General features: G+C 41.2%; 1 protein-coding gene and 1 non-coding gene across 3 annotated transcripts in view; one reads left to right on the top strand and one right to left on the bottom strand.

Annotated features, from left to right (window-relative positions):
* The window catches only part of MRPL48 (mitochondrial ribosomal protein L48), a 51,002-nt gene extending 40,577 nt beyond the window's left edge, over positions 1 to 10,425 (bottom strand). For both annotated transcript variants that reach the window (XM_007173711.2, XM_057553910.1), the window contains exon 1: positions 10,286 to 10,425. In XM_007173711.2, coding sequence (XP_007173773.1) covers positions 10,286 to 10,306 — 21 coding nt within the window. In that variant the 5' untranslated portion in view covers positions 10,307 to 10,425. The remainder of the gene's footprint in view (positions 1 to 10,285) is intronic.
* TRNAG-CCC (transfer RNA glycine (anticodon CCC)) lies at positions 1,258 to 1,330 on the top strand. The gene has a single exon. It is a non-coding gene; the product is annotated as a tRNA-Gly (tRNA).
* Positions 10,426 to 14,243: the final 3,818 nt, after the last annotated feature.

Below are 14,243 nucleotides of genomic sequence, written 5' to 3'. Positions count from 1 at the left end.
TTATTTATTTATTCATTTTCTTGGCTGCGTCGAGTCTTAGTTACAGCATGTGGGATCTTTCGTTGCAGCATGCGGACTTCTCTCTAGTTGTGGTGCGGGAGCTTCTCTCTCGTTGTGGCATGCAGGTTTTCTCTCTCTAGTTGTGGCACACAGGCTCCAGGGTGCATGGGCTCTGTAGTTTGTGGCACATGAGCTCAGTAGTTGTGGCGCGTGGGCTTAGTTGCCCCACAGCATGTGGGATCTTAGTTCCCCGACCAGGGATTGAACCTGCGTCCCCTACATTGGAAGGTGGATTCTTTACCACTGGACAACCAGGGGAGTCCCTGATTTATATTTTCTAATATCAATCAACAACTATTATGTACGTGTCAAGCACAGTCGCCATGCAAGGGACTTTCTGAACTCTTCCCTAATTCTCAAAACACTGCAAGGCAATTTTACAGGTGAGGCAACTGAGGCCCATAAAAATTATATTCCAAGAAATTATAGCTAATAAGTGGCTAAGAGGACTGTTTTACTCCAAAGACTATGCCTCTATTACACCACACTCTCTTAATAATAATAATAATAATAATAATAATAATAATAATAATGATAATATACCAACATGAACAAAACAATAATAATGAGAGGAGGCAGTTGCAGGGGCAGCTTCCCCCACTCCCCACAATCTTACCCCCAACAACCCAGTTATTTTAATCTCACTCTGCCCTGCTGGCACCCACTCAAAAGATCACTGCTATAGGTTTACTAAGGGAGTGCTTAACATAGAGGAGTTCTTTTTATAAAGTAATTAGATAATAAATAATAAATGCCCTTAAGGTCCCATAACACAAACAGAAAATCCTGTCCACTATGAGGAACAATTTCAGTTCCTTCAACATTTACGTGTTAAAAGCCTATTATGTGTAAAAGCCTGCAGACACAAAGGAAAGTCTGAGAAACTGTCATAGACAAGAGGAGCCTAAGCAGACATGATGACTAAATGTAATATAATATACTGGATGGGATCCTACCTAGAACAGAAAAAGGACACTGGATTTTAAAAAATGAAAGAAATATGAATAAAGTATGGACTTAATAATAATATATCAATATCAGTTCATTAATTATGAAAAACGTACCATACTAATGTAAGATAATAATAGGGAAAACTGGATATGAAGTATATGGGAATTCTTTGTACTATCTTTGCAACTTTTCTGTAATTCTAAAACTGTTCTAAATTTTATTTTTTAAAAGCCTATTATGGGGACTTCCCTGGTGGTCCAGTGGGTAGGACTCTGCACTCCCAATGCAGGGGGCCTGGGTTCGATCCCTGGCTGGGGAACTAGATCCTGCACGCATGCCGCATCTAAGAGTTTGCATGCCGCAACTAAGAGTCCACATACCACAACTAGGAAGGCTGCATGCCACAACTAAGAAGCCTGCATGCCACAACTAAGAGCCCGCATGCTGCAACTAAGACCCGGCGCAGCCAAAATAAGTAAATAAATAAATAAATTTTTTTTTTTAAATTAAGAAAAAAAAGCCTGGACTTCCCTGGTGGCGCAGTGGTTAAGAATCCGCCTGCCAATGCAGGGGACACGGGTTCGATCCCAGGTCCAGGAAGATCCCACATGCCGCAGAGCAACTAAGCCCGTGCACCACAACTACCGAGCCTGCACTCTACAGTCTGCGAGCTACAACCACTAAGACCGCACACCACAACTACTGAAGCCCGTGTGCTCTAGAGCCCATGCGCTGCAACTACTGAGCCCACGTGTTAGAGCCTGTGCTCCACAACAAGAGAAGTCACCACAATGAGAAGCCCGCACACCGCAACGAAGAGTAGCCCCCGCTCGCCACAACTAGAGAAAGCCCATGCACAGCAACGAAGACCCAACGAGGCCAAAAATAAATAAAGTTTTAAAAAATAAAAATAAAAATTTTAAAAAGCCTATTATGTGTCAACTACTGTGCTGAATATGAAACGGACTGTAAAAACAAAATATAACAGCATGAATGAACTTGGAAACATTATGCTAAATAAAAGAAGCCAGTCACAAAGGGCCAATATTGTATGACTCCATTTATATGAAATAGCCAGAACAGGAAAATCTATAGAGAAAGAAAGACTAGTGGTTGCCTAGGGCTGGGGGGGTCTGGGGAGCTGGGGATGACAACTAAGGGATATGGGTTTTTTTTCTGGGGTGATGAAAATGTTCTAAAATTGATTGTAGTGATGGTTGCACAGCTCTATAGATATTAAAAGCCATTGAATTGTATACTTTAAATGGACAAATTGTATGGTATATGACTTATATCTCAATAAAGCTGTTTAAAAAATGTAAGCACAACCCATCTTATAGGAATTTGAATGGCTGAAGATATGAATACACATTTGTACTAAACAGCTAAGCAATATCACAGTATTATATGATTAAGTCAAAATAGGTGGCACAAACAACAAGCACCTCTGGCAGGGAATCCAGGTGTTGATGGCCAGGAGAAGTTCTTAGCTTTTGGGGTATTACAGATCAGATATTGCTGATAATCTGCCCAAAGTCATGAACCTTCTCCCCAGACAAATACATATAGACACGAATATACAAAAGTTTGCATACTTAGCACAGGGAACTATATTCAATATCTTATAATAACCTATAATGGAAAAGAATGTGAAAAAGAATCTATATATATAATATGGGTATATATACATATATATATAACTGAATCACTTTGCTGTACACCTGAAACACTGTAAATCAACTCTACTTCAATTTTTTTAAATGTAGCAGGTAGGGGACTTCCCTGGTGGTCCAGTGGTTAAGACTCCATGCTCCCAATGCAAGGGGCACAGGTTCGATCCCTGGTCGGGGAACTAAGATCCCGCATGTCGCATGGCATGGCCAAAAAAAAAAAAAAAAAAAAATTAAAATGTAGTATGTAGAACCAAATAAATTAAGTAAGTAAGGGGGAAAAAAGTTTGCATATTACTTCAAGAGATTCACTGAAACTCTTAACATCACCCATAGGCCACTATGCTAAACCAAGAGATCCTCAAGGGCAAGAGTCATATCTTCCTGTTGTTTTAGTAAATAAATAAATGATTAGGAAGAAGTGAATGAGTGATAATCATTGCTACCATTTATTACCACCCACATCTATTTTGTTGAGCACCTACCATGTGTCTAAATCATAATTCCATTACAGGACAAGTATTATTATCCCATTTTACAGTTGGGGAAACTGAGATTAAGTAATTTACCCAAAGTCAAACAGCTACTATCAGAACTAGCATAGGATCTTAGGTTTCTCTGACTCCAAAGCCTATAATTTTCCCACTATTCTACACCCTCTCTCCCATAAATGAATGTGTTAGTGTTTAGGAATTCAGGGGGGAAAATGATCACATTTAGGAAAAGTCTCCCAGAGAATGTGAGGTCATGAAGATTGGGAAGGATATGAATAACAGAAGGAAGGACAAAGTATGCAGACAATCCTAAAAATGACAATTAAATCAGATACTAAAAGACTTTGTAAACATGTGTACAATATGCTTAACCTTATATTGGCCAGCATAAAAGACAGAGCAGGCAACTGGAAGCCCCAGGACACAGGAGCTCTGGCTGGCTCCCCCCACACTGGTCACCATACTAGTGATTGGCTAGTAATTTTCCCCTCTCTGGAGTTAGAACAGATGACTCTAACGTCCCTCCAGGTACAAGATCTATCAACCATGACAAACAGAATAGAAATCAGAGTGAACAGAATGTATTCTTAAATGGGTCACTTCATACAGAAGAGGTATTGGATGGGAAGAAAGATCTAGATGAGACTGATTTTTCCTCACTTTAGTTGTTCAGATTTCTGAGTCTCCACAATAGCTATGGATTTAATTATCTAAAAGCCAAACCTTTTTAAGGGTTGACAACTGTCTGGAAGACATTCAAACTGTAGTGTGAACTCTCCCTTTCAGCTCTGGGAAATGTGCTTCCTCTCCCCTGCAATGCTCGGCATTATTTATCAGGACAAAAGTAATCTATTTTGGGATTGTATCCACAAATACTCTCTCCCTGCAGTCAGCAAATGAAGAGTAGCTCCAGCTCCGGACCAAATGGAAGAGAAGGCCAGTGACTCTACTGAATGAATGAATGAGGACAGAGCTGTTGCAGTGGGTTACAAAAATACTTGTCCCATGAGCTTGGGAGTCAGGAACCAGAAAAGGACTACACAGCTACTTAAGAACTGAAGTCACGGGGCAAAATCTATGGTGTGTGAGTAGCTTCAGACACCAGAGCCCTGGGGTGGATGGTGACAGAAGTGGGTAAGGGGCCCATGAGGCAAGCAACTGTCTTATGAATATTAACAGAATATATTTGTATATTAACAAATATTATTTAAAATAGCATTGTTACTATCACTTATTGAGTACATCCTTTGTGCTAAGCACTTTGCTCAATCTTTACACCAATCCTCTAATAGAGGCATTGAAATAATTGTCTCTATTTATAGAGGAAAAAACAGAGGCTTAAGTAAATTGCCTAAAGTTATAGGTTTGGTAAGAGGTATCAAGAATTCAAACCAAATCTGACTCTAAAACCCATGTTTTCCATTCTGCCATACTACCTCTCAAAAGAACAATACCAATTTAATAGCAGCGAAATTCATATAATAATAATAATAGCCTAAATAATCTTACCATTTGAGCACCTGCTTTATGCCAAGCATCATTTGCATTAACCCTCACAACCATTCTGTGAAGTAGATATTTCTACCCCCATTTTACTGTGAGGAAACCAAAGCTCAGAAATGTTAATTAATATGTCTGATGCACACAGCTAATAAGTGGTGTTTGAGCTGACCTTTTCCTAAGTTCTTTCGAAATTGATTATGTTTGTAATTTTTCCTTTGGCCATTCTCTTCTGAATGTGTTTAATATGGTGACTATCAAAGCCTGTCTTTGCACTGAGTCTTTACAGCAGTTAGGAACACAGGTTATAGATTCACACAGACCTGGGTTTGAATATCAGCTCCTCCATGTTACTAGCTGTATGATCTTTGGCAAGTCACTTAAGAAATATTTGGCCTCACATACTATATCATTTCATTTATATGAAATGACCAGAACAGACAAATCCATAGAGACATAAAGTAGATTAGTGGTTACCAGTGGGTGGGTAGAGGGGGGAATTGAGGAGTAAATGCTTATGGGTACAACGTTTCTTTTTAGAGTGATGAAAATGTTCTGGAATTAGTGGTGATGGCTGAACAACTTTATGAATATACTAAAAACCACTAAATTATCCACTTTAAAAGGGTAAATATCATGGTACGTGAATTATATCTCGATTTTAAAAAGACAGAAAGAGAGAGAGAGAGATTGAGAGGAAGGGAGGAAGAAAGGAGTATCTGGCCTCACACCATACTGCTGGATGGCACTTCTAGGCCACAGCTAAGCTCTGTTAAGCCCAATTCCCTACCTTCCTCCAGGGCTAAAATGTTTCAAAACAACTGTGGTCACTGAAATGTAAGCCCAATCCCCTACCATCTCCCCAACTCTCATCCCCATACTTCTCCGCACACTCTCCCTTGATACAAACTCCCTTGCTTCTCTCCCTTCCAATTTCCTCTGGGCCCTCTGGAGCCCCAAACGTGTTCTCATTTCAGGGCCTTTGCACATGCTCCCCAGTCTAAATTCTATCATTCTTTAAGTCTTAGTCGTGTAACATCACCAAGAAAACTTTCTTGACTGCTCAGACTTACTTGAATTCTGCTGTTATACACACCATATAGCACACAGAATCTTTTTTTTTTGAGGCATTTATCACAGTTAAGTAATTATACTTTTTTTTATTGAAGTATAGTTGATTTACAATATTGTGTTAGTTTCAGGTATACAGCAAAAGGTAGTTATATGTTTAATTAGTCTGTTTTGCTGGAAATATAAGCTCCATGAAGACAGGAACTACTACATCCCAGCATCTAGCATACTCTCTGGCACATAGCAAGTGCTCAATAAATATTTGCTGATCAAATTAGTAAATCTCTCCAAACCTCGCTTCTTTATCTCTAAAGAGGTTATAAAACAACTCATATAATAAGAACCTGCTGTATAAAAAAATAAGTTAAATTAAAAAAACCCAAAAACAAAAAACAACTCATAGAGTTGTTGATACTATTAAATTAGATATTATATGAAAAGGACTTAGCAAGTGCAAGGCATATTGTTAACGGTCAAATTGGGAGCAGTGACAATAACAGTGGTGATTGTTCAGTTCCTCATTTATTAAACAATATGTACTTTAGTATGTGACAAGTGCTGAAGATAAAACCATGAACAAAATAGAGAAATGTTCCTGTCCTCCAGAACTTACAGTCTAGTAGTGACCAGGAAATAGCCAACTTCTTGACCATTTTGCTGGGCTTTTGGACTCCCTGCCCTGCTAGGCCCTCTGAAATTTCTGTCCTCCTGTTTCACATCTTCTTATGTCCTCCTAATTCATGTCTGTTGATCTGTCATTTTTTTCAATCCTCACTTCTATTTGTTCATATGAACTCTGCTCCATGTTAGTCTTCAGTGTTTTCATTTGAAAACATCTTACTATGAGATCAGTCCCCAAGGTTGCTCCTTCTGGGCTGGTAAGGCTAGCATATCTTTTGTGATCACCACCACTCCCCTAATCATATCCTTGTGGCTCAAGGGTATGGTAATCCCCGAAAAGAATGGTAATCTGAGGGTGAGTGACATCCAGACCTGAGCTTGACACTCCAGGACCATCCATTTTCTCTGCAAAGTAACTCAGCAGGTGAGTCACTACCAATTCCCTGTGCGTGTTGACTTCCACAGGCACCACCCTTCCATCTTGATCAAACAATATGTTTTCTGAAGTCTGATGACTATCAGCATTAGTGTCTTAATTGTATCAACCCTGTTTTACTACTTCTGTTGACCTAAAGAGGTATGTGATCCCACCCAGTTTTATTCCAGTAAAGCTGAGCTTCTCACTCATCTAAAATTTGAGATGATTTCTTAGGGTCCCAAGCACTGAGCTAAGAGTTTGAAGTTCTAGTCCCAGCTCTACTGTGTACTTACCACATAATGTCAACATTTTTTCATTCACTTATTCATTCAATATTTATCAGGTCAAGTACACTGTAGGCTGCGTATATACAGACATGAAGAAAATACAGTTGCCTACCCTCAATCTTTCTTTTTTTCTTTAATTTTTTATTTTATTTTATTTTTATTTATTTATTTTTGGTTGCATTGGGTCTTCGTTGCTGCGTGCAGGCTTTCTCTAGTTGCGGCAAGCAGGGGCTACTCTTTGTTGTGGTGCGTGGGTTTCTCATTGTGGTGGCTTCTCTTGTTGCGGAGCATGGGCTCTAGGTGCACAGGCTGCAGTAGTTGTGGCATGTGGGCTCAGTAGTTGTGGCTTGCAGGCTCTAGAGCACAGGCTCAGTAGTTGTGGCGCACGGGCTTAGCTGCTCCGCGGCATGTGGGATCTTCCCAGAGCAGGGCTCGAACCCGTGTCCCCTGGATTGGCAGGCGGATTCTTAACTACTGGGCCATCAGGGAAGTCCCTACCCTCAATCTTTCTAATGAGCAAAGTAGATGTGCAAATTATTATTATTTTTTTTTTAAAGGATTTTCTTATTTATTTATTTATTTATTTATTTTTGGCTGTGTTGGGTCTTCGGTTCGTGCGAGGGCTTTCTCCAGTTGCGGCAAGCGGGGGCCACTCTTCATCGCGGTGCGCGGGCCTTTCTCTATCGCGGCCCCTCCCGTCGCGGGGCACAGGCTCCAGACGCGCAGGCTCAGCAATTGTGGCTCACGGGCCCAGCCGCTCCGCGGCATGTGGGATCTTCCCAGACCAGGGCTCGAACCCGTGTCCCCTGCATTAGCAGGCAGATTCTCAACCACTGCGCCACCAGGGAAGCCCCGCAAATTATTTATTACACTGAAATGAGATCAGTATAATGGGTTGCACAGGTCACAAAGAAGGGAAGGACTGACAACTGGGAAGGTCAAGGAAGGTTTTCATTCCTCATTTCACAGATGAGAGAAACCAAGATTATTATCAAATTAGGGAGATGCAAGATACTCAGAAGAGGAAAGGCAGTGGGGTTTTAGGAGGTGTAGAAAATCTAGGCTCCAGTTCAGCACTACCACAAAAGAGATGTTGACCTATAAGCGAGGCATTCGTTCATTCGGGCATTTGGTAAAGCATCTGAGAACCTACTATGTATCAGACACTGCACCAGTAGCTTCCACCTCCTTATCTGTGTGTCTGCCAGGATTATCTCATATCATGAAGCTCAAATAAAATTATGGAAATGGGGGCTTCCCTGGTGGCGCAGTGGTTGAGAATCTGCCTGCCAATGTAGGGCACACGGGTTCGAGTCCTGGTCTGGGAGGATCCCACATGCCGCGGAGCAACTAGGCCCGTGAGCCACAATTACTGAGCCTGCGCGTCTGGAGCCTGTGCTCTGCAACAAGAGAGGCCGCGATAGTGAGAGGCCCGCGCACCGCGATGAAGAGTGGCCCCCACTTGCCACAACTGGAGAAAGCCCTCGCGCAGAAACGAAGACCCAACACAGCCATAAATAAATAAATAAATAAAAAATTAAAAAAAAAAAATTATGGAAATGAAAGCAGTTTATTAACTATAGAATAATATCAATATTCCTATTTGTATAGTCCTTCACACTTAGAAAATACTCTTACTTACATTATCTTCTATAATTTTTACAACAATTCCATATGATGGGCACCATTATCTGCATTTACAGATAAGAAACTGAAGCACAGCGAGGTCAAATAATCTGCCTAAGGTCACACAGCTAGCAAGAGATAGAACACAGGTCTGATGCAAATCCCATGTGTTTTCCTTATAAATGTAAGGCATTAACTAACACTTCCAGACAGGCTGAGACAAGGATGGTCACAAGACTGCATATGATTAGATGCCAAAAGATAATACCAGCTAAGAGTTCAAAAAATAAACAAGCACTTTGGCTGGAATGGTCTGAAAGGTTTTAAGGAAAAGATGAGACCTGAGCTGGGCCTTAAACCATGGAGCATTTGGATAGGTGGTGAAAAAGGTGAGGGCATTCCAAGTGAGAGAGCTCCACAAGATCAAAGATTAGGAATTCAGCATTTGGTAAATAAAGAAGAGACTACCTGGCCAAAGCAATAGGGCAGAACGGAAGAGTGAAGTCAGTAACAAAGGAGTCTGGAAGGGAACAGTGGCATCAGACCCAGAGGGGCCCTATATGCCTTGTATCTTTAGGTGATAGCCTATGACAGATTTCCACGGGCTCTTCAGGAGTATAGAATGGCCAAAAACAGTATTCCCTGAACAATGATCCCTCCCTTTCAGCATTCCTCCGAATCAAGGCTCTTAGAGCAGGAGCGTGGAGCCACCAATCTGACCATCTTTAACAGCTAAATTTTAAAACTTTGATTTTTTTCTATTATCCTTTCACCAGATCTAGTTAAATTCTCACAATTTGGCTAAAGTGAACAACAGAGAGTTACTTCATTAAGGATGAAGTGAGGTTTGGGACCTTAAGGAAACAAACCTAGAGACATTCAGGGGCTGCCCCAAAGTTAGGACCAGTAGATCCATGAGCAGCAATGATCATGTTGTGTATCATGGAGTACAGTCTCCAAATTAATGCCTCGAATAAAATTTTAACATAAATTGCCAAAAAAAAAAAAAGTCATTATTCTAAGCAGCATGGTACAACTGAAAAAGCACAGCTGAAATCTGTTAAGAGGACAAAGGAAAGTCAAGGAATGCTTCACGTGGTTCACACGGTTTTACTGCAGTCACGTAATTAAGGTTTTGTAAGTAAAAATGTTTTTTTATTATTACCCTTCCCTTGTCGCCAAGTAGCCTCACATCCCAATCTGTTCAGCGAGTCAAAACGGTATTCTTAGAAAAAAATCTGGAAGCTGATGACCTAAAGGTAAAAAAATAAAATGACCTGCTCAAGGTCGTACATATTATTTGGACCTATTCCGCTGTGATTCCCATTGCGGGGCTCCTTTCTTTCCAGGCCAATGCGAGGCGAGGGTAGCGCGAAGGGGGGCGTGGCGCGCGGGTTAACTCCCCGGCAGCAGACGACTAAGCGCAACCCTTTGACAAGGCGCCGCACTTGCTGCTGGGAAGAGCCTTGTTTTCTCCCAAGTCTCTTACCCGGATGTCTGCAGCAGCGTGAGAGCCCCGCGGCCACCTCGCAGCTCAGCTCTTTTCACCACCTCCCCCGCGCCCAGCTTGCGTGGAACCTACGTTACCTTTCCCAGAGCTCCATTCATCCTTTGCTGCTGCGCGGCCTGTAATTGTGCCAGCTGAAGATCGGCCCAAGAAGCCGCGACCGCTGGGCATCCGAAAACACTGACGGAACAGCCTCAATCCGGTCCTGTAACAATATCCGACCGAGACTCACTCAACTCCCGCAGCACCTTGGTTCCGGCAGCTTCTGAGACACAGTGTCTAGAAATCGCCCACTGCAGCTCAAGTGTCACCTTCACTGCGAATTCTCCGGGCAGAATTAATTGCCATCTCTGTGTTGCCCCAATACTTTACGCACAATTCTGCTATTTCATCTGCCATACTATATATTAATTATTTGTTACTTTCTCTTTCCCGTGTTTGATTGCGAGTTCCTCAGGGACTGAAATTCTGCCTGATTTATTCATTCCAGCGTCTAGCACGGGACGTGGAGATCTGACTTCTAACCTCTATTTAAAAGCTGAATGGCCAAAAAAAAAAAAAAAAAGCTGAATGGCCCTAAGTGAGCCTTTCTGACATTCAGTTGCCTCATAATAATTGATAATAACTATTTTTTATTGAGTGACCACTATGTGCAGCGCATTATGCTCAGAGCATCAATTTACTCCTCATAACAAGCCTGTTAGTGAGATATTATCACTGGATTTTACATGTAAGGATATTGCAGGAGGTTAAGAGACTTGTCTAGGGCCAACCGACCAAGGCAGAGCTGAGCTTCAAACTGTCTCATTTATACAAAGTGTTTTCCCTCTGACATACCCCTTCTCACATGAGATAATGTCACAGCACACATTCATTTACTTATTTTACACACATCAACCATTTACTTAGCATGACTTTTTGTGCCAATCCTTTGAACCTTGGGAAGACAGAGATGAATATTTACATGGTCCCTGCCCTTAAGTGGCTCATAGAGGATTGCATCAAACTAAAAGTTTTTCTGTTCAGCAAAGGAAACAATCAGCGAGTGAAGGGACAACCTATGGAATGGGAGAAAATGTTTGCAAATCATACATCTGATAAGGAGTTAATATCTAAAATATATAAGGAACTCAACTTGATAGCAAGAAAACAAATAACCTGATTTAAAATTTGGCAAGGGATCTAAACAGACATTTCTCAGAAGAAGACATACAAATGGTCAATAGGTATATGAAGAGACGCTCAACATCACTAATCATCAGGGAAATGCAAATCATAACCACGAGATATCATCTCACACCTGTTAGAATGGCGATTATCAAAAAGACAGAAGATAACAAGTGTTGGTGAGGATGTGGAGAAAAGGGAATCCTTGCACACTGCTGGTGGGAATGTAAATTTGTACAGCCACTATCAAAAACAGTATAAATCGTATATGAATAATGGAATATTACAACAGCATTTAAAAAGAAGGAAATCCTACCATTTGTGACAACATGGATGAACGTGGAGGACATTATGCTAAATGAAACAAGCCAGGCACAGAAAGACAAATACTCCATGATCTCACCTATGTGGAACGTAAAATAGTCAAACTCATAGAAGCAGAGTACGGAATGGTGGTTACCAGGGGTTGGGGAAGTGGGGTTGAAGGGGAGAGATGAGGAGATGTTAGTCAAAGGTACAAATGTCCAGTTATGCAGGATGAATAAATCTAGAGATCTAGGGCTTCCCTGGTGGCGCAGTGGTTGAGAATCTGCCTGCTAATGCAGGGGACACGGGTTCGAGCCCTGGTCTGGGAAGATCCCACATGCCACGGAGCAACTAGGCCCGTGAGCCACAATTACTGAGCCTGCGCATCTGGAGCCTGTGCTCCGCAACAAGAGAGGCCAGGATAGTGAGAGGCCCGCGCACCGCGATGAAGAGTGGCCCCCGCTTGCCACAACTAGAGAAAGCCCTCGCACAGAAACAAAGACCCAACACAGCCAAAAATAAATAAATAAATAAAAAAGCTTCTTTAAAAAAAAAAAAAAAAATCTAGAGATCTAATGTACTGCATGATTATAGTTAATAACACCATACTGAATACTGGAAATAGGCTAAGAGAGTAGATTTCAGGTGCTCTCATCACAAAAAAAAGCTAACTATGTGAGGAAATGATATATTAACTGGCTTGACTGTAGTAATCATTTCACTAGGTATATGTATATCAAATCATCATATTTTACACTTTAAATATATACAATTTTTAAGTTGCTCATAGAGATTAGTAAGGAGGCCAAGTTGTAAACAATTATAAAGCAATGAGGAGTTACAGAGATATACATATAAACTCTGTATGGAGTGCATGGTTACAAAGTCAACGTCAAGTGAAATAACAAATATGCAGTTATTTTTATTGTTGCTGTTATTATTGCTGCTGCTACTCTTTTTGTTATTATTTTTGTACTTAGCAAGGAAAAGGTGTAAAAACTGGTAAATATGAATAGGTCTTCAGTAACAGGGAGTTTCCTTTGTTGTCAGAAACCCTGCCAAGATACCTTGTCCTATTGCTTTATCAATCCTTCCTATGATGAAATTTCAAGGAGCTACAAAGGGCTATGTAGGTAAATCTACGTCCCCCAAAGGTAGCCCTTAACCCCTGTGGAGAAAAGTTGCTAAGACACCATCTAAAGAGACAAATTCACAGTTAAATGATGCACTGAGCATAATGCATTGCACATAGCAGCCACTCAAATAAAAAATAGTTATTATCAATTATTATGGGGCAATTGAATGTCGGAAAATTCACTTAGGGTCAATCAGCTTTTACATCGAGGTTAGAAGTCGGATCTACACATCTTGTGCCAGATGCTGGAATGAATTAATCAGACAGGATGTCAGTCCTTGAGGAACTCACAAACATGGGAAAGAGAAAGTAACAAATAATTAATACGTAGTATGGCAGATGAAATAGCAGAATTGTGTGTAAAGTATTGGGGGCAACACAGAGATTGCAATTCATTCTTCCTGGGGAAATAGCAGACAAGTCATAGCTCCACCACAGGTTATTGTCTGCATGGGTATCTAAAAGCTGTTGGGATTTTTAGAAGTGAATTTTTTAAAAAAATTAATTTATTTATTTATTTTTGGCTGTGTTGGGTCTTCATTGCTTGCTGTGCGTGGGCTTTCTCTAGTTGCGGCGAGTGGGGACTGCTCTTTGTTGCGGTGTGCGGGCTTCTCATTGCGGTGGCTTCTCGTTGCGGAGCATGGGCTCTAGGCGCACGGGCTTCAGTAGTTGTGGCACGTGGGCTCAGTAGTTGTGGCGCACGGGCTTTGTTGCTCCACGGCATGTGGGATCTTCCCGGACCAGGGATCAAACCAGTGTCCCCTGCATTGGCAGGCGGATTCTTAACCACTGTGCCACCAAGGAAGTCCCAGAAGTGAATTTTTAAATGGAAAAAACAAAACAAAACAAAACGCTTCAAGTTCTTAGTGTGTCAGGTCAGATCTTTTCATGTTATTCTCCCGATAACCCTGTGAAGCTGGGGAATCATTATACTTATTTCATAGATGCGGAACAGAGGCACAAAGAAGTTACCTAGTTAACATAAGGCACACTGTACGTGATGAGCTGGCTAATTTCAGCACCTGCGCTCCTTCTGCTCCATAGGACTGCAAATATAGGTTTCCAAAAGGGCAGGTTGGCTAAGCCAGAGAGTTTTTTCCTTGTCTAGTCCAGGTAAATGCTATCTGGTAAGATACAAATCCACCTTTGTGTTGTTCATACACTCAGAGGAGGGAGGAAGCTGAAGGGAAGAGGTAAAAAGAAGAGGACAATTAGTTCTATGTATCGAAGTACAAGGCTTCCCTTTTAAACTAGAATACTTTAAAAGGTCAGGAATCAAGGACCCAAAAGGGAGGTGAAATCAGCATACATGGATGTAAAGATACCTTAGCAATATCTATTAATGTATTGGAATCTATATTATTGTTGCCAAGCTTTGTTGATTATGTCATGAGTTATAAAGGTATATGAGCTTACTGAACTTTCCAGAA

The sequence above is a fragment of the Balaenoptera acutorostrata genome, chromosome 9 (assembly GCF_949987535.1).
Source record: "Balaenoptera acutorostrata chromosome 9, mBalAcu1.1, whole genome shotgun sequence".
NCBI classification, from domain to species: domain Eukaryota; kingdom Metazoa; phylum Chordata; class Mammalia; order Artiodactyla; family Balaenopteridae; genus Balaenoptera; species Balaenoptera acutorostrata.
This window is presented reverse-complemented; position numbering and strand designations above follow the sequence as displayed.